Here is a 25,461-nt window from a genome sequence, read left to right on the forward strand (position 1 = left end):
ACAACTACCTCACCTCAGGACATCTACATATGGGCCCACTTACGTAGTCTTCCTTGGGTCCTAGCCCAGCTGTTTCTCCATTTAAGTGGGTCGATATTTTGTGTCTTCCTTTCCCATACTCTTCTCATATGTCTATTAAATTTTAAGGAACTATAACCTACACATACACCCATTAAAGGAGATCCATTTCTTAGTACCATTTATTCATTAGGTCTAACCTGGTATAGGAAGATCTAAAAGAAGACAGAAAGAAAACTATCTAAAAAGAGAAAATAGCTAGAGAAAGTAAAATTAATAAGAAAATAACTGATACTTCTACAATCAGGGTCCTGGGCCACCTTGATAACTCTGAACAGACTGGAAAAAACAAAGATATAATTTGGGAGAGAAAAGTATGGAGAAGATCTGCCCAAGCACCTGGTCAATAAAAAAAAAAAAATCACATAAGAGCTAAAGGTTATGAACTGGGCTGAAGAAGTGTCTTTTGACCAGTTTTTTCACTACTATATAGACCTTTTCCTAGAATTCCTTCCATGGACTATCTCTAGGTGACAGAATGTGTAAGATGGATAAGGAAAATGTTTTGCGGACCCTCCAGTGGCCCAGCCCTTGTCTCAAGCATCCTGAACTCAGTAGTTCTGGAGTGGAAAAAAAAAAAACACAAAGCAACTTTTGTCCCAGTCTCTGTTCTGTCCCTATATCCACTTCCATTTCCTAAGCTGAAAAACTCCCTCTCAAAGATAGCTACAAATCCAGGGCTGCGGTCCTGGCCCAATAGGTGAGTCTATAGTCTAGAAGAAGTTCAAGATCAGCCTTCATATACTATTAAGGAGAAATAGTATAGTGTGGTAATTAAGCACATGTACCCTGGAGTCAAGCTATCTAAATTCAAATCCTACTTCCACCACTTAAGAAACTGTATGACCTTGCAATTTGTTTAACCTGTGCTACAGTTTATCTGTAAAATGGAAAATAATAATACTACCTACCTTAGAAGATTGCTATAATGACTTAAAAAATCTGCAGGAAGTGTTTCAACAATGGCAAACAAGTGCTTTTTTAAAATTTTAAATATTTATTTACTTTTGGCTGTGTTGGATCTTCATTCTTCCCATGGGCTTTCTCTAATTAACGAGAGCAGGGCCTACTCTCTAGCTCTGGTGCACGGGCTGCTCATTGTGGTGGCTTTTCCTGTTGCAGAGCATGAGCTCTAGGCGCACGGGCTTCCATAGTTTCAGCCTGTGGGCTCTAGAGTTTGGGTTCAGTGGTTGCGGCAAACGGGCTTAGTTGTCCTAAGGAAGATGTGGGATCCTTCTGTACCAGAGATCGAACCTATGTCCCCTGCATTGGCAGGTGGATTCCTATCCACTGTGCCACCAGGAGAGTCTGGAAACAAGTGCTTATTATCTAAAATATTACAAAGGCATATTCACCACCACCACCTTGATTAGCTCAGTCCCAGGTATGTCCCCAGAACTGTCTTCCTCTGACCTGTCATAAATAACACCACTCTCTGCTCCTCTGAATTCCCTTCCCATGTTGGGAGAACAAAGGAGTGTGAGAAGAGGTCAGGGTACAGAAGCTGACTCCACCTTAGTTAATTTTGTGGTGGGAGAGAGGTGGCCCGTTAATGGGACTCCCGACCACTGGGCCAGGACAGGCCCTCTGCACACTCCCATGGTATAGTCCTTTCACACTCCTGCATGCTTCACAGGCCTCTGGAATTACTCCACCTTCTGGAAATTAGTTAATTGAGCTCTCAACTTTTCAGTACTGTGGGGTTGCCAGAGTTGGACACGACTCAGTAACTAAACAACAACAATCTTTTCAGTACACAATTTCAGGGGAAAGATTCCCACTTGAAGTGATAAACTGAGAAACAGAGAGTGATGGATATACAATGTGACACTACGAAGAACTCTGACTCCTCATTTGAAGGCACTGCATCTCATTTGATTTACTTCCCTAAGGTAAATGCATGACTGAGTAGCACAAAAACCAGTGGAGGTGAGCTCCACTGATGAAGCCCAATTCAGCCAATTTAGGCTATTCCTGTCTTGTCTTGACCCTTCCCTTGGTGTGACCCTGCTGTGCCCCTAGGGAGCCTGTTATGTATGGAGAAAAGAATGGACAGGCTCTGAGGGCTGGAGTTTTTCTGACTACCAATTGGTTGGTCACCTTCAGGTAATAAGGTGATGGGAGAAGGAAGAGGAGAGGCAGAACATGGGCATATAATTGTGAAACCCACAGGCTTTGAGTTCTGAGATGTCACTCAGGGTCCATTCTTATTCCTTGATGAGTGATGGAGCTGCTGACCATCTCTCCAAGTCAATCAAACAGTCAGTAAACAGGTTCTTGGAAATGTCTGGCTGGGAACCCAGCTCAGATATTTTTAACCTCTTGGATAGATGGACAGAGGAAGGATTTCAGTTGCTGGGAGGAGAGGTGGTATTCATGACTGCGAGAACTGTGTTTTCCTTGTATGGTTCTGTAGCTAAAGACCCCTCCCTCTCCAGTCCACCTGTCTATATTTCAACTTCCTCCTTCGCCCATCCAGGCTCACAGTTTCCTTCTTTCCTTCGCCTCCTGTTCTCCCATTTCTCTGTTTCATCTTTCGTGCTTGACTCATCTTCCAACTCTGAGGAATCTTTGATTTCTGTTTCAGATCCCGATATGTTTTCAGCTCCATATCCCTGAAGATCAGGGGAAAGGTGGTTGGGTGGTGACCAACGGCTCCTTTGCTTTGCTGGAGAAAATGTTGCCTGCTACTGGTACCCAAAGGCTTCTCTTTAGTTATACTTCCCGAGCTGTCCTGTAGGAGAGCTTCATTCTCTCCTACATCCTCATGAACCTTACTGCCCCCGGCTCTTGGGAAGAGAATTGGAGGTCTTGGAAGGCCAAGTTTGGGCCACACATACCTTTGGAAAGTAGAAGAAATGTTGGTAGAGGTCAGAGGCAGCAAACCATGGACCCATGGGTGGAATCAGCTTGCAGGTATTTAGATATTTCTACAGTTTTTTCTCAAATATCAATATTTGAATTGGTTGTAAACATTTTAAATACCTGGGAGGAGGGCATGGCAACCCACTCCAGTATTCTTGCCTGGAGAATCCCCAGGGACAGAGGAGCCTGGCGGGCTACAGTTCATGGGGTTGCAAAGAGACGGGACACAACTGAGTGGCTTAGTACAGCACAAACACTAAACAATCACATGGCAGTAAAACCCACTGTCTGGCTCCCCCTAGAAAGTAACCATCTTTGGTAACACTGAGCCCACACTCCTTGGCAGCATCAACCCGCTGGAGCTAAGAGTTAAGCAGACTCACATTTATCAGTTCTCGCCATCCCCTATTGCATTCCACTCACCTGCTTCACTTCTTTATACCCTTGTCTGGTGTTAAGGTTTGTCTTAGGTTGTTACATCTGGTCTAAGCAGAGCTTCCCTAGTATTTCCTCTGAAGGACCCCTAAGATTACGGAGACTGAATTCCCCGCCCCCCCCCAGGGTTCCAAAACCATCCAAAGTAACTTGTCACAAGCCAGAAATGTCTTTGAAGTATCTGTTTTATGTTTAAAAACTACAAGTTTTGATTTACATGGTAGAATATATTTGTGTAGTTTTCGTATAAGAATAGTGTATCTTCCCCTACCAAATCTTAAAAGTAAAATTGACATTCTGGAAGATGTGCCATGTGTAGTCTGCGGCTCCAAATATATTCACCATATCACCCGTTGGTAAACTAATTTCAGTAGCACGATGCTAAAGACATGAGGCAAAAAGAGACATGGAAAGAAAGATGTGGCTAGAGAGTCAGAAAAGGAAAGGAATCTGAAAGACAATGAGTTGGAGGGACAAGCTTGCTTTCTGCCTCTTAGCCACCCCTTCTGACCTAGCCCAGCCCAGCTCCTGAGAAGTTTGTAGACAACCCTGATAGCTCTGGACAGGTGTTAGAGTGGTGGCTCAGGGTGAAAAGCTAGTGTCAAAATAGGGGCCAAGTATGGGAGAGGTGAAGGGCCAAGACCAGCCAAGTATGGTCAGACAGGAATCACTGTCCAGGGGCCAAGGAAGAGGCTTGCAGACAGGAAGCGGAGGGCTGAGAAAAGGACTAGTCAGCATTTGTCCTTTCTCTCACTGAGCCCATCTTTGTTTCACATCCTCTTACCGCCCCTGCCCAAGAAAAAATGAGGCAAAGAGTTACCTTGACCTCCTTAGAAGTAGAAATTTCTTCTCTAGTATGTCTGTTTCTCTGGCCACAGAAGAATATAAGGAGGATGAGCACTGGGACTCCTTTCCCCATCTACATGGGATGTCATCTATTCTTTTCAAGATAGGAAATACACCAGATCTGTGTCCCTAACTCAGCTTAAGTTTGTTTCCTCCACTCCTTTGGTGGCAAAGACAGGTCTAACCTCCCTCCTGTTCTAGCACTATTAAAGCTGTTGTGGTGGTGGTTTAGTCATTAAGCCGTGTCCACCTCTTTGCGAACCCATGGACTGTTGTCCGCTAGGCTCCTCTGTCCATGGGATTTCCCATGAAAGAACACTGGAGTGGGTTGCCATTTCCCTCTCCAGGGGATCTTCTAGACCTAGGGATTGAACCCATGTCTCCTGTGTTGGCAGACAGATTCTGTACTTCTGAGCCACCAAGGAAGTCCACTATTAATGCCACCCTGAGTGTAACAGAGAATGTTAGAGACACAATTGGATATTTCTCCTTGTCCATTTTATACTAAGGGAAATGGAATTACAGGGTGGAGAAGATTCAAGGAGAGGCAGGGGTCCAAGTTTTGGGAACCCCCAGTCCGCAGCTGAGAATCCCAGGAGGAGGAGAAGTTTGAGAATGGAGAACAGTCCCAGAGTCAGAGGTCGTTGGGGCACACCATCCCCTGCATTGGTCAGGACTGGGTTGACGAATCCCTGGATTCCTTTCCCAAAAGTCTTGGTGCCCAGGCTGCTCACACTTTGCCTCTCAGGTCCTACAGTTAGGGTTGGATCACTCTCTTTCCACTGACTCCCATTAGAGTTGCAGAGGGAACCTCCTTTCCCTCCAGAATACAAAATGGCAAATTAAGTCCTGTTGGGGATAAGGCAAAGCCCTTTTTGAGGTGATTCTAGGAAACTAGAACTTATTTCCAGCTTTCTAGTCCCAAATGATCTTGGGGAAAAAGCAAGTCCCAGTAGGGGAAAGGTCAGTGAAGAAGAGGTCACCACTGTTCTGGCTGTATTAGCTAAGGGAGCTATTTCTGCTTAGCTCATTTCTCCTTTTTATCCTCTGGCCAGACATGCTATGTGAGAGGGATAGAGGAGATCTGCCCCATAGGCCCCTTCCTCAGTCAGAAATTCCCTAGGAGCCTCCTTGAGTCCTGGGTTGGTGGTTGTGACCTTGAACTCTTCTTCCTTGCTAGTTAATGGAATTGCTGATCCTCCGGCTACTTGGGCTGAAGCAGTTTCTTGGAAAGGACTGCTAGATGCCTGAGATATCTTTAGCATGTCCAGCTGAAAATGAGGTGGGGAAACCCAGCGGATGGAATGAGTTCAGCAAAAGTTGGACACATCTTCACTTTTGTTCTCAGGACTATTTGGATTCTTGCAGCGGATCAACAACGACTTGAAAGATTCCTTGTGGATATCTAAATTCTGCTTCACACATGAAGAATTTGAGACTCGTAGACTGGATGTGACTTCCCCAAGGGCACAAAGCTATGAAATGGTGAAACTAGGACCACAAATCAGTGCTTTGCCCAGTTGAAATGGCAGCTTCCCCCTTGGCTTAGTTCTTAAACTAGCCTACGCCTACAAGTCACCCTTCCTTCCTTTCAAAGCTCAACAGCAATAAAAATGAATTGAGGGGACTTCCCTGGCGGGCCAGTGGTTAAGACTTCTCCTTCCAATGTGGGGGTGGGAGTGGAGGCTGGATCTGATCCCTGATTGGGGAGCTAAGAGCTCAGATGCCTGGTGGCCAAAAAATAAAACAGAAGCTATACTGTAACAAATTCAATAAAGACTTTTAAAAAATGGTCCATATTTTAAAAAATCTTTAAAAAATGAATTGAGGAAAATATGCGGCCTTTTCTCAACCATGGGTGTTCTGGGCATCCAATATTTGACCCTCTAATTTTCTTCAGTTTCCACTCCCTATCTTCTAAACTGCATGTTGCATCTCCCACTTAGCACTCCTTCAAATCACTTGAGTTCCTGAGCCCAAACCTGCAGACCCCAATCTCAAGCTTCCAGCCCAAGGCAGGAGGGGAACAATAGGCTATGGCACATATGGTAGGGAAGGATACGATTCTTGCCTAAGAATCTACCCTGCCTGGGACCAGAGCGTCCTAGGTCATGGGCATGTTAACAATCTGTTCGGCACTAGCAAACACGTAATACAGGGCTGAGCAAGAACAGTGTGGGGCCTCTCTAAGTGTCTGTAAGCAGTGTCTTGACCTCAGCCCTTGGTACTAGCATGTACTAGTACCCCATGGGTACTAGCAGTACCCATGCCATGTACTGAGCCCTAGGCTTCAGCTTCAGCCTGCCCAACAGAGCCTATGGAAAGTAGGGGAAAGGTCAATGGAAACAGTCTAGCTCATTCCTGGAACTGTTCCGGAATCTGGGGAAGCTGCTGGGTCCCTTGTCTCTGGCTTTGTTCAGCAAGGTCACCTGCCAGGAAGGACAGAAGGCCAGATAGGAAACAGTCCAAGAATGGACTGGTCTCTCTTGACACTTGGTCCCTGAGGCAGTACAACAGATTCCCCAGAGGCCACTCTAACCTTTATCCTTTCCCCTATTTCATGGGAAGAGGATGTAAGTGTAAAGCGGCAGGCAGAGGTGTGTGTTCAGTCTCTTATCTAGAATTCTTCTTTGTTCCCACTCTTTTTTAAGTACACATGCTGGCATTAGGTGGGATTAAGGAGGCCAGCTGTGCCCCCTACATAGACACAGATCTAGTTAACCAGATAAGGTCTGGTGTGTGTGTATGTGCAGGTGAGTTAGGCAAAAGGAGATTTTTTTCAGGGTCTTTTATTTTTGTTTCTTGCTGATTTCTTCCTAGCCACAATCATAAGCTTCATCTATGGAAAACCCCTGAGATAGGTCCCTTGGCCCCTCCCTCCAACACACTCACACAATACCTCAGAGAACTAGAAAAGGAAACACATCAATCATCACAAATTGCTCAATAACTCTGGAATGTTCTGTCTCTATTTCAGTTTCCTTCTCTGTTCTCCTGGCTGCTTCTTCCTATCACACTGACTACCTAACACTTAACTACCACACCCAAACCTGGTTTTTAAGGTGCCTTCCCTCAATGGACTCACAGCCTCTGTTCCTTCTTTACAGTGGGGTCAAAAATATCTAACAGTAGATTGCCAGTCTTTATCACTCAATGCCGCAGGGAATTCAATCTGCCTGCCTAAATATGGCTGAGAACTTTCTTGAAGTTTCTCCCGCCTCCCATCTCTATGGCTTTCAAATGTTTAGTAAGGTCGCTATGACAGCATCCACAGCTCTCTGCGGCTGCCTCCTTATCCAGTCCCTATTCTGGACACGCAGCTCGCCCGTGACTGTTGCATGTCAAGTGGCTGGAACCAATCAGTACGGCCAAGGCTTCCTCGGAAGCCAATCAGAGCCTAGGGAAGTGATCTCACCCAACGGGAGGACTGTGTGGGCAGAAAGCACCTCCTAGAGCTGAGTGTCCCTAAGTCACTCCCTTCCTCCGCACCCTCCTTATTTCCTGTAAAGCAGTACTGCCTACCCCATCCCCCTCCACACCAAGGGAGTGAGAGAAAGGCTAATTCCACAGAAGAGAAACTGCAACTCAGCCACACAGCAGCTTCTGCAAGTGGAGAATTAAGATATTCAGTAGGCTCCCTCTTCACAACACACCCTTCAAAGTGAGGGTCCTAGGGCCTGGAAGAGGGTGCGTGAGTGTGCTAAAGAACAATCAGCACCTCCTCCCTCCCCACACCTGGTTTTCTTGACTCCACAAAAATAGCTGTAATCATTCCTTGTAAACAAGGACAAGATCAAGGTCAAGTGTGGGAACGTGAGAGCCTGTGTTCCATGAACACATGTGAACAGAGACAATCACGTCCCCATTGCCTGAGGACCAGAAGCTCAGAAGCCAGCTGGTCTTCAGGGCATGGGCTGTCTACAGCTCACTCCGTGGAGCCCTGCAAATGAGTTCCTGAATGTTCCTTGGCAGAGCTAGGTTGGAAGAAAGTGTCCCACCATGGGGGTAGGAGGGAAGGGGCAAAGAACAGGAAGGCTGTAATGGCCAGTGTGTTACACTGGACTCTCAACAGGTAAGGAGAGAAGAAAGGTTTACTAGTCATCCCCTTCATTCCTCCAGCCTTCTCCCAACTAGGCCTCACCCTGGACAGAGAGACAGATAAAATCATTTTATTGAAACTGTAAAACTGCCCTTATTCCTCTTAATCGCTCACACCCAGAAAGAACTATAAAAAATAGTTAGGAGTATGTGTACAGCTACCTCAGCTCTAACAACTCCAGTCCTCGTTTTGACCCTCATTTTTTCCTTTCATACAACTGAGACACTGGTCCTTTGCCCTTTTCCCCAAGATATCAGAAGTGATACCACACCACAGGAGAGAGGGAGGGTAAGGGCAGAAAAGAGAGCTATCTACTGTCACTCTCCATTTCTGTCTCCAGGGACCAAACAGGTTAGCTGGATTCTAAGCAAAGGATTTGCTTGTCCACAAAATGAAATAATAGGGGACAGTTACTCTCTGCGTCCTAAATCAAGAAAGATATGAAGGTCCAGGGTATTGTTTAGAGTCCATCTTCAGTATATAGCCTCATCCATATTGTCATCACTGTCACCCCCAAAGTCCTCCCCATTGTCAAAATATGACATGATGTAATCAGTTTCCTGAAATAGAAAAAAAGGAAGGGAGGAAGAAAGGTTAGGTCAGGCATGCTTTCAGCGTTCTCCTTTCTCCCTAGGTACCAGTCTCCTCCCCTCATAATCACAGCACTCCAGCCTTGGGAGGTCCCTTCAAGCTGTGCTTCACTCTTAAGAAGAGCCTAAGGACAGATATATTGGAAGGTACTATCCTTTGTGGGCAGTATCTCCTTTGGCCTTCCAACCTTCTGAAGAGAACATCCCTGGTGGACAGAGTTGAGATCCCTAGAGCTTATGAGTGGAAAAGATGGGGTCTGAGAATGAAAGGTGGTTCCCTTTACCTCTTCATGTTCTTCTTCATCATACTCCTCTTCTTCTTCCTCTTCCTTCTCTTCTTCTTCTTCTTTCTCCTCATCTTCCTCTGAAGTCACTTCTTCCTCCTTCTTCTCCAAAGTCTTATGTGAGGATGAACAGGAAGAGAAACCAGACTCAGCTCACAGACGGGAAGAACTGAGGCACCCATGGGCCAAAGCAGAGGAATGAATCTGGGGCCCAGATGGCCTCTATTCACATTTCTTCCTTACCTCTAGTTTCTGTATTGTTTCCTCCTTATCTTCTGTGGTCTTAAGGGGTCTCTTGGGGAGCATAATGGTGGTCCCTGGTGAGAGGATCACAAAGCGAACCATGAGAGAGCAAACTTCTTAGCTTTCTGGCACCCTCTTGCGTAGACCATGTCACTTTGCTGCCCTCACGTGGCCACTAGGGCACCCAGCAGCCATACTGGGTAGATGGGGTAGGTAGGCATCGGAGAACCCGCAGCCTTGGCCCTCCAGTTGATGAAGGAGATCTCTACTTTCCCTCCTTTTTCTAGATACACTCACGTTCCTTTTGTAGCTTCCGTACACGGATCTTTAGCTCCCGGGGCAGACGTCGCCAATCTAGAAACAGTGGGAATGTAAAAATCAGCCAGACCCTGCCTGGGGTCTCCTATGAATGGTGACTCTTTTAAAGGAGAGATGATGATCAGGGTAAGGGCGAGGACGGAAAGGATTGGGTCAAAGTTGCTTGGAACAGAACTGTGGTCTGGATACCTCCAGAGGAGTAGGGGACATTTACCAGGTTTTTAGAGTCTGTGAGTACACTGGAGCACATCTAAGCCTCCTGAATAGGGTGGAGGTTGGGGACAGAGGAGGGTGGATAAGGTGGTGGCTTGAGGCAGCTCAAGCATTTGAAAGAAAAGAAGTCAATGAAAAGGCCCATCACCTACCAGGGTTCCAATCGATGGCATTGTCAATCGGCCCTGACATCTGATATTTGTCTGAGTAACGCTCCACATCTGAGGGATCAGAGGTCAAGGGTCAAAGTTTTATCCTATCAGAACCCTCGGGTTCCTCCTGAGGGTCTCTCAAAACTCAGAAATTGTCGTTTTTCTCACCCCAAACCCAGAGCCCAGGGAGGGCAGCTTCAGGGGGGACCTTCAACACTCCTTTAACCTGTCTTTTCACCACCCCAAATTGCAATGTTTTTGCTATCTCTCTTAACCCCAAGGCATGGCTATATTGATTGGGAGTGTGTTACAGTGGAAAGCATACTAGAGCAAGAAAATAGGGTTTCTGTCTTCCCTCTACTCCTTGTTCATGGGACTAACTTGGGCAAGTCTTTCAACTGTCTGAACTTCAGCTTCTAGAGCTTTAGGAGGAAAGTACCAGTTGTCAATACACTGAAATACTATACTTCCACAGAACTGGTAAATACCCACTATCCCAGGCCTCCCAAGTATGCCCCCTTCTCCAGGCCCTCCTGGCTCCATGACCTCTCCATGAGCCACAAACCAAAGGGCTAATATTTTAATTTGCAGGGCTTCTCAGAGACCCTTCTCAATTCCTTCCGACTGGTTAGTGCCTGCAATATCCAGATTGTTAAAAAATGTTAATACAGCTCCCCATTTATATCTGTAAAATGGGCACCTTAATACTTAAGTTCTTACTGTCCAAGACTATTGTGAAACTCAAAACAAATCATGGATACCATAATGTATTTCAAATGCAGGGGTAATTACTATGATCTCCCCAGCTAGGCAGTGAACTTTCTGTGTCTCTTCTGACCTCTCTGGGGCCCCAGTGGTGCTAAGTACAGGGCACTACTCATGAAAGGCACTCAGAACATCCAACTGACCTCTCTTGGGGACAGCAGGCCGGATGAAGTAGGGGAGCTGCCGCATGGCCCCTCGAAGCTCCTGCTTCAGGGCCAGGACATATTCCCCTTCCTCTCCAGAGGGCAGAGGCACTGGGCGGAACTCCAAGGGCTAAGAAGGCAGAGGCAATGGTCAGTTCAGAGAAAAAATGCTGGAGTATAAATGTGGGAGGGCATCTCCTCTCCCCACACTTCTATCCAATGCTCCCACTGAGCAGGGGACCAAAGGCAAATGCTGGGAGCAACACAGCATTTTGAAAGCTGGGGAGCAGAGAGTATAAAAAGTAAGGGCAGACACTTCCTAGTCTGGAAAACATCCCATGTAAGTTGCAAGTACAGAGACAGGGAGGGACCAGATGAGGATGATTTTGATGACCCAGGAGGAATCCAGGATTGCATACAGTCAGTCAAGGGCATAAGGGAGTCTTGGGAAAGGGGGGCAGACACTCACAGGGAAGAGTGGAGAAGGCTGCAGGGTGGGTGGGGGCAAAGCATCCCCCTTCCCAATGCCCACAGCCTCCACGTTGAAGGTCAACTGGCCCCGGCCACAACCCCGGCCCCCACCCCGGCTGGCCATGATGGAGGGGGCCTGGGGATTCAGACATCCAATGGGAAAAACCTGATAAAGACAAAAACAAAGAGAAAAAGTACAGCAGAATGGACAGGAAACCAGGGAGGTACAACACACTCAAATTGTTTCTCCCAGGGACCTGAAAAGTCAGTTTAACTCAATGAATTTTGAGAAAGCGTGGTGCCAGGCAAGGTATTACTGAAAATATAAATCAGGATGAGACATGGTCCCAATAGGACAGATAATTGCAACATGGCGTAACTGGTGTAACTGAAACACAAGGAGGAAAGTGACTAGACACTTGGATAAAATTTCCCTATGTTCCCAAGTTAACCGGATTTTATCATCAGCTGCATATCTACATATGATCTTTGAATTCTTTCTCTCCCTCACTTTCCAAACCCAACTAGGCCCCAATTCAATCTAATGCAATGCATTTCAGCAAAACATTTATTAAGCATCTACCATGAAAAAGGTAGTGTGCCAGACACTGTGAGGGAACAGAAATGAGTCATCAGTGTCACTGTCAATTGGTTGGGGGTGGGGGGTGTGCGTGTGAGAATAGATATTACACTCAAACAGATCTTTTTAAACGCCACTTGGAAACACAGAATCTTAGAACTGGAAGGACACATGGAGTCTTCTAGCTCAATAATCCTCCCAGTACAGTACTATCTTCTGTAAACTGTCAGTCATTCAGCTTCCGGTGGCATTTTCCTAGAGAGATGGTGTCCACTTTCACCCAAGGCAGCCCCTTCCATGTAATCAACTGTGATGAATTGAAAGTTCTTCCTGCTACTGTAACTGAACTCTGCCTCTTACCATGATTTTTGAAAAACCAGTCAGATAGGATGGGGAATAAAGAAAGTCACCAAATGAAAAAGAAACTTGAAAGAAATTATATCACAGTAGCAGGGAAGATACCTAGCACCCAGATCTTGGCTTCTCATACCACTGTCCAGCAAAAGGAACCAGGGCTTCTTGGAGAAATGCAGCTTCTCCAATGGGGCAATACACAAGATGAGACTGAAGTATCTTATAATGCCAGAAAGTAAGAAAGTGCTCAAAAAACAGCATACACATTGATGGGGCTCTGTCAAAGGTACATAAGAGGCAAATGAAAGAGCTCCCAACAGTCAAAGGCTGAACAAGCGGAACCATAAAATAAAGTAGTATTGGAATGTAATATCAAAGTATAAAATAAATATCCAACAGACTGTACTGATATAAATAAACATTTGAACAAATTAATACATGGGAGAGAAAAGAAAAAAATCCCATATACCGAATTTCCAAAGAAAGAAAGGGTTAGTCATTTAGTTGTGCCTGACTCTTTAAAACCCCGAGAACTGTAGCCCACCAGGCTCCTCTGTCCGTGGAATTCTCCAGGCAAGAATACTGGAGTGGGTAGCCATTCCCTTCTCCAGGGGATCTTCCTGACCCAGCGATCAAACCTAGGTCTCCTGCATTGCAGGCAGATGCTTTACCATCTGAACCACCAGGGAATTCCACCCTAAAAGGGGAGAGTGTAATTCCTCACTGTTTAAGTATGGCCTGTGCATAGCGAATTTTGTCCAAAACAATTTTGGAAAGGTGGGGGGGAGGGTAACTTTACAGTATAGAAATTGGACAAGCATTACTTCAGTCAGGTGACCAAGGTCAACATGAACAACTTTAAATCATATCATTAGTATGTACCCTTGTGTGCTCAGTCATGTCCAACTCTTTGTGGCCCCTTGGACTGTAGCTCACCAGGCTCCTCTGGCTATGGAATTTTCCAGGCAAGAATACAGGAGTGGGTTGCCATTCCTTCTCTAGGGGATCTTCCCGACCCAGAGATGAATCTGTGTCCCTAGCGTCTCCTGCATTGGCAGGCAGATCCTTTACCACTAGCAGATGTGATATCTTCCTCCCCTAAACTGATACCCCAGTCTGTAAAGAGGAGAGAAAACGCAGACAAATTCCAACGGAGAAGCATCCTATAATATATGTGACCAGTACTCTTCAAAACTGTCAGGGTCATCAAAAACAAGAAAAGTTCACACTTCCATTGTAAAAGAGAGAGCTGTCATAGTGGTAGCATTCTTAAAAAAAAAATTCCTTTCGTTTTCTAATTACAATAGTAGTATATATTTATTCTAGAGAACCTGAAAAGATACAAATGAGGTACAAAGAAAAATATTTACTAACCATGATGTACTAATAATCATTACAAATATTTGCATATGTATCCTTTCAATTCCATTTCTGTATTATATATACAGTTTGTGCATATATATGTGTGGGAACAAAAAACAGCATACACATTGATGGGGCTCTGTCAAAGGTACATAAGAGGCATATAGACATGACAAGGCCATGATAACTAAATGTAATGTGGTATCCTGGACAGGATTCTGGAACAGAAAAAGAGCATTAGGTAAAACTAAGGAAAATCAAGTACAGACTTTACATAATTACAATGTATCAATATTTATTCATTAATTATAACAAATATACCATATTAATATATGATGTTAATAATAGGGGAAACTGGTGCCAGGGTGTATGGAAACTTTTTGTACTATCTGCTCAGTTTTTCTGTAAATCTCAAAGTGTTCTAAGAAATAAAATCTATTAATAAAGAAAGAAACATGAGTATCAATTCAAAATTCACAGTTCTCTGACCTTCCTTGTTTTTCATTACCCTGACAGTTTTACTAAAGATTACTGGTCAAATATATTATAGGATGTTCCTCTATTGGAATTTTTCTGAGGTTTTTCTCTGGATTAGACTGGGGTTGTAGATTTGGAGGAGGATGATCAACAAGATAAAGTGACATTTTCATCACATCATATAAGCGTACATATTAATAACAGGTTAGTTATGGAACAATAAAAGACAATATAATACATAATCATGACCTTTCAAATTAGTGGTTCATAATATAATTGTTCCCACAGTCCAGAGAAGAGAGAAAGCTAAGAGGACTGGGATGGTGAGGGGAGGCTTTGGGAATCACAAGGTCCCAAGTTTGGATCAGACCTTAGAAATCATGTTTCCTTTCTTTCTTTCAACAAATATTTATTGAGCATCTACTGTAATCTACTATAACTTGTAGTTCAGTTGGTAAAGAATTTGCCTACAATGCAGGAGACCCAGGTTTGATTCCCAGGTCAGGAAGATCCCCTGGAGAAGGAAATGGTAACCCACTCCGGTATTCTTGCCTGGAGAATCCCATGGACAGAGGAGCCTGGCAGGCTACAGTTCATGGGGTCACAAGAGTCAGACACGACTTAGCAACTAAACCACAACCATCGCCACTATAAGCCAGACATGCTAGACAATGGAGATCATGGTGAATCCTTTACTTTAGACATTCAGCTTTCCTTTGATAAACCATATCTAGTAAACTGTTATCCAGCTTCAATTTAAACTTTTTTAGCAAATCTTTTTAAACAAGCCATTCCATTTTTGGATATTTGTTCTTTAATCAAAATCCAATAAATAAAACAAGAAATACATGACTCAACAAAATGCACTCCATAAAAGATTAGTCAGGGAAAAGAAAGATTTAAAAATATATTCAAGGTAATCTATTTTGTCAAACTTACACACACCCATACATATAAGTAAAAAAGTTGTTCTTTTTTTTAAAATTAATTTATTTTTTATTGAAGGATAATTGTTTTACAGAAAAGTTGTTCTTAAAGGGTATACAGCAAGAATTAACATTGGTTAATTCAAGGTGATGGGTTTTGGAGATTTTTTGGTAATGTGTATTTTAAGCGTTGTTTTTCCTCTGTACCAAAAAGGTATTGCTTTTATAATAAGAGGAAAACATTCATTAGAAAATTAAAAATATAGTACCTGAATAGTAGATGAGATTAACATATGTAGCAGGAAGGAGAGGGTAGGGGAATGTTTGCTTAAGAAATCTGGAAAGCTTCAAGTCCAACTGACATGAAAAATGTGAGGAAAAGACAGCTGTTAATGAGGTATCATCTCACATTAGTCAGAATGGCCATCATCAAAAAGTCTACAAACAATAAATGCTGGAGAGGGTGCGGAGAAAAGGGAACCCTCTTACAAAATTTGGGGGGAATGTAAACTGGTTCAGACATGATGGGGAACATCATGAAGATTCCTTTAAAAACTAAAATTAAAACTACCATATGACCCAGAAATCCCACTCCTAGGCACATACTTGGAGAAAACCATAGTTCAAAAAGATACTTGCACCCCAATGTTCACTGCAGCACTTTTTGCAATAGCCATGATATGGAAGCAATCTAAATGTACATCGACAGATAAACGGATAAAGATGGTGTGATCCATATAATATAATACAATGGAATATTACTCAGTCATAAAAAGGAATGAAATTCTGCCATTTGCAGAGACTTGGATGGACCTAGAAACTGCCATACAGAGTGAAGTAAGTCAGAAAGAGAAAAATCAATATCTTAATATGTGTTAATCAATATATTAACACATATATGTGGAATCTAGAAAAATGGTGTAGATGATCTTATTTGCAAAGCAAAAATAGAGACAGACATAGAAAACAAACATGGATACCAAGAGGTAAGAGGGTGGGTGGGATGAATTGGGAGGCTGGGATCAACATATATACACTATTGATACTATGTATACAATAGGTAACTAATGAGAACCTACCCTACCGCACAGGGAACTTTACTCAGGGCTCTATGGTGATCTAAATGGGAGGGAAATCTAAAAAAGAGAGGATATATGTGTACATACAGCTGATTGACTGTGCTGTATAGCAGAAACGAACACATTGTAAAGTCCAATAAGAAGTAATAAACAAACAAAACACAGCTGTTAATTAACAGATTAAACTGTGATCTGATTTAAAGAACACGTTAGGTGAGAGATCCTGTCTTATGGATGTGAGAGAGGGAGTAAGAATTTGCCATTGTGTTTTCAGGCCCTTTCAAGGGAAAACACTCTTAACTAGCCAGCTTAGGTGTCCCTCTACCTCATAGACACAGTTCTATCAGTGGAGACAGGAGCTGTTTTGATTGCAAAGCAGTGAGGAGTTAAGAAAAGGTCATGAGCTTTGAGGTTAGACAAATCTAACTCCATTTCCACATACTGACCAAGTGGCCCTCAAGAAATGTGGGGTAAAAAGAAGACAAATTTTTATTTAATTAAGGCACTAAACTGGTGGTTAGGAAACTGTAAGCCATCCATCTGTACCCTACTCAGCTCAGGAATCTACAAGGCTCTTCTATTTAAGATTGTGATGAAGTGATTGTGATTCTTGAAGATGTTAAAGGTTTCCTATAATCTGGTCCCAAATTGCCCCTCCATAAATATCACGCATTCTCCTTCCCCCACAAACAACATCCCACATATGTTATACTCATTCCCAACTGTGCCATAACTGTTTTAATATGGTAGAATTTACTAAAAAGCCTTTCTTAAATTTGATGTTATTGCTTTTCTGTATTTTTTTTTTTGCAAACTGCTTCTTAATAACTTCTACTACGTTACACAGTTCGGCACAGTTGGGAATGAGTATAATATATGTGAGATCCTGTTGTTTGTGGGGGAAGGGGAGTGCAAGAGTGAATAGTAGGGAGGGTTGATGTTTCCTTATCTGTAAAATGGAGATAATAATAAAAAACCATCTTAATTCATTCAACGAATATTTACTGAATTCTTATTCAATGTCAGGCACTGTTTCAAATACTAGGGATGTAGCAGTGAGTAAAATGGACAAAAAACTGCTGCACCCATGGAGTTTAAAAGGAGCTTACATTCTAATGGAGGTCTCAATATACAAATGTTTCAAGTCATGAGACTGGGAAGAGATTCCTAAAGGAGTGGATGTGAAGAGAGAAAAGAAGAGATCCAGGGGCTTGGAGCACTCTAACGTTTAGAATTCGCTATATTTGTAATAAATAAGACAAAGAGTTAACACTCTCATTATATTAGAACTCATGGAAATAAAGAAAAATCATCCCAATAGGATAAATATGCAAAGAACATGAATAGGCAATTAACAAGAATGGTCAAACCATTTTTTATCTATAGAATTGGCAAAGATTTAAAAATTAATCAGGCTTCCATGAGTTTTTTTTGAAGTGGACACTCTCATACCTCACTGGAAGAATTATAAATACAATATTTTGGGTGAACTATTTGACTCTTTGAATCTACAGCCTTTTAAAAGTTAATATCCTTAATCCAGTAATCCCACTTTTAAAACTTATCCAAAGAAATCATCAGATACATAGTCAGAGATATAAAATCATGTTTATCAAAGAGCTATCCATGGGAGCACAAATTCTGAAATAACCTAAATAGTCCAACAAAAAATGAATGGTTGGGGCTTCCTCACTGGAGAAGGAAATAGCAACCCACTCCAGCATTCTTGCCTGGAGAATCCCATGGACAGAGGAGCCTGCTGGGCTACTGTCCATGGGGTCGCTAAGAGTCTGACACGACTGAAGCGACTTAGCATGCATGCATGCACTGGAGAAGGAAATGGCAACCCACTCCAGTGTTCTTGCCTGGAGAATCCCGTGGACAGAGGAGCCTGCTGGGCTGCCGTCTATGGGGTCACACACGTTCGGACACGACTGAAGCGACTTAGCAGCAGCAGCAGGGGCTTCCTTAGTGGTCCAGTGGTTAAGAATCTGCCTTGCAACACAAAGGACACTGGTTCAGTCTCTGGTCCTGGGAGATCCCACACGCCATGGAGCAACTAAGCCCATCTGCTGCAACTACTGAGCCTACGCATTGCAACTTCTGAAGCCCATGCGCTTGCCTGTGCTCAACAGGACAAGCCACCGCAATGAGAAGCCCGCACACCGCAACAAAGAGTAACCCCCATTTGCCATAACTAGACACAACTAGAGAAAGTCTACTTGAAGCAACGAAGACCCACCACTGCCAATAAATAAATAAATCTTAAACAAAAAAAAGACCTAATGACCAACTTCAATAAGTGGGCTTTATTTTTTAAAATACGAAGGGTTAAAAGAAATCAAATATCCATCTTAGACTATTATGTAGACATCATAAAAATTTCAAATAATATTTAAAGGCAGAAAAATGTTCACAATATGATGTAAAGTGGAGAAAGCATGATAAAAGGTTGTATTTGTTGTATATCCCTATGTGTGTAATATATACAAAAAACACAAATATATACATAGGTATACATGCAGGAAATAAATTGAAGGGATATATATTAAAATAATAACTATATTATTTGTCATGATATATATATGTCATGATATAATAGACATTTTATGGTTTTCTATGATAAATGTATATTACTTCTATAAACAGAAAACATAGAGATGATTTTCTATATCTTTAAGAATGTTACCATTAGGACAGTTCTGTCTCTTTTACAGTGGAAATGTGGAATACATTTTGTTGAGCCATATATTTCTTGTCGTATTTGTTGGATATTGATTGCAGAGCAAAGTGAGATAGGAAATTCTCTTACTAAAAAGTTTAAACAGAAGCTGAATAATAATTTACTAAATATGGTTTATCAGAGGAAGGATGCATATCTAAAGTAAAGGATTCACTATGATCGCCATTCTCAGGAATTATGTCTGACATATAGTAGATGCTCAATAAATATGTGCTGAAAGAATGAATACATGACTCCTAAGGTCTGTTCCAAACTTGAGACCTTGTGATTCCTAAAGGCTCCCTTCACCATCCCACCATCTTTCACCCTTCTCTGGACTTTGGGAGCAATTACACTATGAATCACCAACTTAAGAGGTCATAATGATATACTGTATTGTATTGTACTTTGTGTTTTATTAATTGCTCCCTAATTACATTAGAAGTTTAAATTCTTCCTTTCCAATCAATTCCGTCCAATTAACTTTTACTGGGCACTGTGCATTTAATACCTAATACATTGCATTGTATTAAATCCTAGAACTTGCCCTACAAAACTTTATATTCTAGGTAGAATAGAAACATTAAAGAGGGAGCAGGCAGTAAGGGCTCCAGTAAAAGTACGCATAAAATGCCATTGTCAGACTGGGGAACAATTAATCCTGAAAAAAAAATTGGTCCAGGAAAGCTACAGGTAGGAGGTAATATTTCATCAGAGTTTTGATAGACAACGGGAGTCTGTCAAGCTCTTAATACTAATAGATTTAGGAGAAGCTGGTTCATAGTAAAGACTCAGAGGTACCAGACAGAGTCTTCCACTTTCTCCTTTAATATATCTTCCCTTTGCGCGAAGGAAAACTACGGTTCTCCACTGTATAATCAACACAGCAAAGCGAGCCCACAGGGAGAGGGTGGGGAAGTAGAAGGGGGCAGATCCAACAGGCTGCCGGAAAGCGTTGTCTCTCTAGCTAGCAGCTGGTCCCTGGTGAACTAGATCGGGAGGTGCGGGATGGCACCAGGTCAGAGCCACCAAGTCGGGGCCTTACCTGCTCCCCCTCCCCCAGGCGGAAAACACGCCGCGGCCAACTTGAAATTTGCTTGTCTTCCTCTAGCTGGTGGCGTTCTAGGTCCGCCTCCCAGAGCTCCCCATTGGTGAGTTCTCCCAGCCAATCTAGGGGAAGCCGAGGAGGCCCGCCCACTTGAAGCTGAGGAAGGGAGGGAGGGAGGGAGTTAGCCGGAACTCAGGCTAGACAAGCCGAGTGAGTAGAAAGATGGGGTTGCAGAACCAACCAGGGGGTCAGTCATTTCAGACCTCATCTCAGATGGAGGACCGCTTGGCCTGGCGACGATTCACAGAGGGAAGCTGATCCTTAGATTTCACCGAGGGACTCTATAGAAAGAGCTTCCACAGAGAAATAAAACTCTGTGAAACCTGCTCCCTTAAGGATCATTCTTTTTGTGGCTTCACACTTGGCCTCTCCTTCATTCCTCCAGTCTTCCCTTCAGTTCTGCGCTGCTTCCCTCCAGCACCACCCCTGAGTATTTCTTTTCTAGAAAAATGTTTTCCTGTAGGTTGCTGCCATGTCTGTGAGAAGATGGAAAGAGGCTTTGGGAAAGGAAGGATTAGGAAATCAGATAACCAGAGTTGGGGAGATAGGGCAGGAGTCCAGTGTTTACTCTATTTTCGACCTCCTTCCAGCTCCTCCTAGCCTTTGGTTAAAGAGGGTGGGGTTGGGAGGAGAGGTCCCACTTTCACAAAAAACAGAAACAATGGGAAAGAGATCAGAGTAGAGATAGAATCTAGAAGTTAGTCAAGAATAACCCTGAGGTCAGAAAATGGCCCTGGGAGTGAAGTCTCTGGACTGGGAAGGCTGTTGGTGGAGTGGCAAGCACCCAGCCTTGGGAATAGGACAAAAACAACTGTGAGGCTTTGGAGAACTGCTTAACTTTACTAAAGTTACAGTTTCTTTATAACAAGAAAATAATTCCTACCTTATAGCATTGTTGTGAGGATTGGAGATAATGTGTGTAAAGTACTTACATAATTGGCACATAGTTGGTTTTCAGTAAATGGTGTGTGCATGCTAAGTTGCTTCAGGTGTGTCCAACTCTTTGTGACCCTGTGGACTGCACCCTGCCAGGCTCTTCTGTTCATGGGATTCTCTAGGCAAGAATACAGGGGTGGGTTGCCATTTCCTTCTCCAGGGGATCTTCCAGACCCAGGAATCAAAACATGGTACCTAGTAAAAATGGGTAGCTTCCCTGCAAATATTTCTCTCTCCCCCTTCTTTAGGAACATTATATCTTGTGTCTGGTGGCCTCCAGCCTCTGAATTATCTCAGGTGAGTTTTCCAAATCCTTAGGATTTTTTCCTCACCACCCCCCCCCCCACTTCCCCTGATGCCTTCCAGCTGGACACAAACTCATTCCTAAAATATGCAGATGGAAGCTATGGTAACCATGGAGACAGGGCAGGTGGTGAGGAGAGGCAGAGATAGACACTGAGAGAAACCGACTGCTACAGATAGGGAGAAAGAAGACTTTAAGGAACGATTCAGAGACCTTCAAACAAGATGGGAAAATGAGTCTAAGCAAGGCCGAGAACAAATAGATGCAATGAGAGAGAATGTGTTACAAGATTCACTCTTCTCTGCCCATTTTCTCTCTCTCTTCCTCCCATCCCTCCAAAAATATGGGGAGTAGGTATCTGGGAATAACCCCTTGCAGTATCTAAAAATGACCCAACCTCTGCATACTTATCTAAGAAGTCTGTATAAGGGAGCTGAGGTCCAAGTTTATTTGTGATGCATGTTCCGGTTGCTGGGAGGTGGAATGAAAATGTATCGCTGTGTCTGACTCCAGCTCCCTCTGACATTTAAACTAGGAGAAGGCAGCCAGATCTCTTGCCTCCCTCTGTACAGTAAGGACTCCAGCTGTGGATCCCATCGCCTCTCTCTCCACCTTTCTGTATAGTGTACCATGTACCGCGTGTGGCAGGCCAGACCTGGTGCACAGGCGCGCATCAACGCACGAAGAGCGGAGAATGGGGATCTGTTGAAGCTAGACGAAGAATTGGGATGGTCCCAGTCTGGGTCGCGGAGGAGTCTCTTAAGGAACATTTAGGTTTGTTGTGACTGAGGGGCTAAGAAAGGGAAGTCAGGATTGGAGCCTCTAGCTTTTGAGGGTTTATGTGTGCATGGGTGGGGTAATGGTTTGGTGCCCGACGCCCCCACCCGCAGAGACTAGGCTATAAATAGCGAGGCATAGCTCCGCCCCCCCCCCCCCCCCCCCCCAGCTTCTCTCCTCCGGAGCCGGCGCTGTGCCCGGGGCGCACCGGGAGGAGGGACCAGGATTCTGTGCCCGGGCGCAGATACTGACACCAAGGGAATCCGAGTGCCCACCCCCACGCCATGTGGGCCCCCAGGAACCCGGCTCCGCCACCCCAGCTGCCCCGTGGCCCTGGCCTCAGCCCTGGCCTGGAGGAGATTCTGCGGACTTACAGGTATCTATTTGGGTGCACAACCTGGGAGGGGAAAGAACAAGGAGTGATGGGGTATATAGCAGGGGCAAAAGAACCCCCCAATTCTCCCCCCCACCCGTTTTAGGTCCCAAACGCAAGCTGCCTCCCTCCCCCCATTCAGTCTGTGGGGCTGTGGCAACCTAAAAGAGGTTAGGAATGGGACTGTGTGTGTGAATGTATGGGTGCATGTGTGTGGGTGGGTGGCGTTCAACATCCTAGAAAGGGGGATTCCAAGTGCGGATAAGAAAAGGGGGATGCTGGAAAGGTCTGATAAGCCGTGGGGTGAGGGTGGGGGTGCGGATATCCCTGCGCGTGCACGTACGCGTTTGCACGCGCGCTCGTCCTTCAGTGCGGGTGCACCCTTCTCATCTCCTCAGGCATGCGCTGGGGGGATGGGGGCGGCTCAGAGGCATGAGTTAGAAGAAGGACTATGTGCCATGCCGTGGAGATCTCCCCCATCCCACGCGGGTCCTTCCACCTGTGCCTCAGTTTCCCTGCCTGAATCAGTAAATAAGATCTTTCTCTTTTTTGCAGGGATTGGCTTCGCCACTGAGCCCGCAGGCCTCTGCCAGCCACCACCCTCACCCCCCTAGGCGTCCTCGGCAGGTCCCAATCCCGGCTCCAACGGTGCTTTCTCCCCAGCGGCAGCTATGCTGCACACCGAGGGCCACGCTCTTCTTCGGGCCGTGGGTCAGGGTAAGCTACGCTTGGCCCGTTTGCTTCTGGAGGGGGGCGCCTACGTGAATGAGGGTGATGCTCAAGGGGAGACTGCGCTAATGGCGGCCTGTCGAGCCCGGTACGACGACCCCCAGAACAAGGCACGCATGGTACGCTACCTTCTGGAGCAAGGCGCGGACCCCAACATCGCAGATCGCCTAGGGCGCACGGCGCTCATGCACGCTTGCGCGGGCGGCGGGGGCGCCGCGGTGGCCTCCCTGCTCCTTGCCCATGGCGCGGACCCCTCAGTCCGAGATCACGCCGGCGCCTCGGCACTTGTCCACGCCCTGGACCGCGGGGATCGCGAGACCCTTGCCACGCTGCTGGACGCCTGCAAGGCCAAGGGCACGGAGGTCATCATCATTACCACTGACACCTCGCCCTCCGGCACCAAGAAGACACGCCAGTATCTCAATTCCCCACCGTCCCCGGGGGTGGAGGACCCCGCTCCCACTCCTTCTAGCCCGGGGGTCTGCACATCGCCTTCGGAAATCCAACTGCAGACTGCAGGAGTGGGAGGACGAGGATTGTTATCCCCTCGCGCCCAGGAAGAAGAGGAAAAGAGGGACGTATTTGAATTCCCTCTTCCTAAGCCCCCCGATGACCCCTCCCCTTCCGAGCCACTCCCCAAACCACCCCGCCATCCTCCAAAACCCCTCAAAAGGCTCAACTCCGAGCCCTGGGGCCTAGTGGCCCCTCCTCAACCGCTCCCGCCTGCAGAAGGGAGGCCGGGGGTCGAGCGCCTGACCGCCGAATTCAACGGCCTGACCCTGACAGGTCGACCGCGTCTTTCCCGACGTCACAGCACCGAAGGCCCAGAGGACCCGCCCCCGTGGGCGGAGAAAGTGACGGGTGGGGGTCCTCTCTCTCGCAGAAACACAGCGCCAGAAGCTCAGGAGCCTTGCCCCTCTTCAGGGCTGAGGCAGAAACTGAGCCGCATGGAGTCGGTGGAGCTCGATACTCCCGGAAATCTTTGCCCCGACTCGCCCGAGTGCAGCCGCCCGTCCCTGGAGCGCCGCAGATACAGCGCCTCCCCGCTGACCCTCCCTCCAGCCGGCTCGGTTTCCTCCCCGCGCCAGTCCCAGGAAAGTCTTCCTGGGGCTGTATCTCCGCTGAGCGGGCGGAGGCGGAGTCCCGGGTTGCTGGAGCGGAGGGGCTCGGGGACGTTGCTCCTGGACCACATCGCGCAAACGCGGCCAGGTTTCCTGCCCCCGCTCAATGTCAGCCCCCATCCTCCCATCCCCGACATTCGCCCCCAACCGGGAGGTCGGGCGCCTTCGCTGCCCGCCCCTCCCCAGGCGGGGGCGCCAGGCTCTCCCAGGACCAAGCGCAAGTTGGTGAGACGCCACTCCATGCAGACTGAGCAGATCCGCCTGCTAGGGGGCTTCCAGAGTCTAGGCGGGCCAGGGGAGCCTGGTCGCTGAGAGGAGTGAGAGGAGCCAAGGCGGGTGGGGATCAGGACCTTGGGACGGGTGGGAAAACCAGTTCACACGCACACACTATGGACAGAGAGTTCTCTTGCATGTGCTCATGGGCACGAGGCACACATACATGGGTAAACATGTGTCCACAAGCACAGTACTCGTATTTGCAGGGAAGGGTAAGTACTCTATTTACTGGGCATATAGACTCATGCATTCATGCCCTCCTCACTTCACAGTGCATATGGGAACTTCTCGTGCCCATGGGCACAGCGCACCCAGGGCCACTTGTGCTAGGGCCCCCAAAGGGTCCCAAACTCAACTTGCATTTGTTCAGAAGCATTAGGGAGCCCCTACTTATGGGTAATCTCCAATCTCTTTGCCCTCCTGCAATAGTATCCCTTGCTTTCCATGTATGCCCTGCAACACAGCCTGCTCATGATTTTGGACATGCTACCGTCTTCGTGAATATCCCACCCCATTCTGCAGGTCTTGCTTTTCAATCCAGGCCTGGCTCCTTGTTCACACCCTGCTTCTAGCCCTAAACACTCTTCAGGATAGCTTCTTTACTCCCCTTGGGAATATCCTGCAGCAATCCCCAGCCTCAGTTCTGCTGCTGCCCTTCCTGCTCTCAGCTTTACTTCTCAGCTTCCAGCTTTTTCTTCCCACCCCATACCCCTAACCAATACACCAGGTTGTTTCATTTTCCCAGGAGGTGGGTCATGGGCTCTAAGCTGCTCTTCTGCCCATCTGAGCTTATGAACACCCCCCACAGGTTGACATGGGGAGTAACCTTAAATCA

The 25,461-nt window shown here is 45.8% G+C and overlaps 2 protein-coding genes across 4 annotated transcripts; one reads left to right on the forward strand and one right to left on the reverse strand.

Moving 5' to 3' along the window:
- Positions 1–1,211: 1,211 nt before the first annotated feature.
- Positions 1,212–23,496, reverse strand: POLR3GL (RNA polymerase III subunit GL). 3 transcript variants are annotated; one of them, XM_065905307.1, is made up of 11 exons: positions 23,358–23,496; positions 22,502–22,524; positions 20,314–22,061; positions 20,048–20,206; positions 11,501–11,668; positions 11,032–11,161; positions 10,124–10,192; positions 9,738–9,794; positions 9,441–9,514; positions 9,198–9,311; positions 1,212–2,693 (listed from the first exon to the last, which is right to left on the reverse strand). In XM_065905307.1, the coding sequence occupies exons 5-11, from the start codon at positions 11,624–11,626 to the stop codon at positions 2,526–2,528; spliced, it is 738 nt and encodes a 245-aa protein (XP_065761379.1). In that variant the 5' UTR covers positions 11,627–11,668; positions 20,048–20,206; positions 20,314–22,061; positions 22,502–22,524; positions 23,358–23,496; the 3' UTR covers positions 1,212–2,525. The 3 variants fall into 3 exon arrangements, with proteins under 3 accessions (XP_065761379.1, XP_065761383.1, XP_065761390.1); XM_065905311.1 differs by lacking the exons at positions 20,048–20,206; positions 20,314–22,061; positions 22,502–22,524 and having other exon boundaries at positions 23,358–23,480; XM_065905318.1 differs by lacking the exons at positions 1,212–2,693; positions 20,048–20,206; positions 20,314–22,061; positions 22,502–22,524; positions 23,358–23,496 and adding an exon at positions 8,378–8,883.
- On the forward strand, positions 22,352–24,668 carry ANKRD34A (ankyrin repeat domain 34A). Its single transcript, XM_065905303.1, has 2 exons — positions 22,352–22,503; positions 23,056–24,668. The coding sequence occupies exon 2, from the start codon at positions 23,172–23,174 to the stop codon at positions 24,660–24,662; it is 1,491 nt and encodes a 496-aa protein (XP_065761375.1). The 5' UTR covers positions 22,352–22,503; positions 23,056–23,171; the 3' UTR covers positions 24,663–24,668.
- Positions 24,669–25,461: the final 793 nt, after the last annotated feature.

The sequence above is a fragment of the Muntiacus reevesi genome, chromosome 1 (genome assembly GCF_963930625.1).
Source record: "Muntiacus reevesi chromosome 1, mMunRee1.1, whole genome shotgun sequence".
Taxonomy (NCBI): Eukaryota; Metazoa; Chordata; class Mammalia; order Artiodactyla; family Cervidae; genus Muntiacus; species Muntiacus reevesi.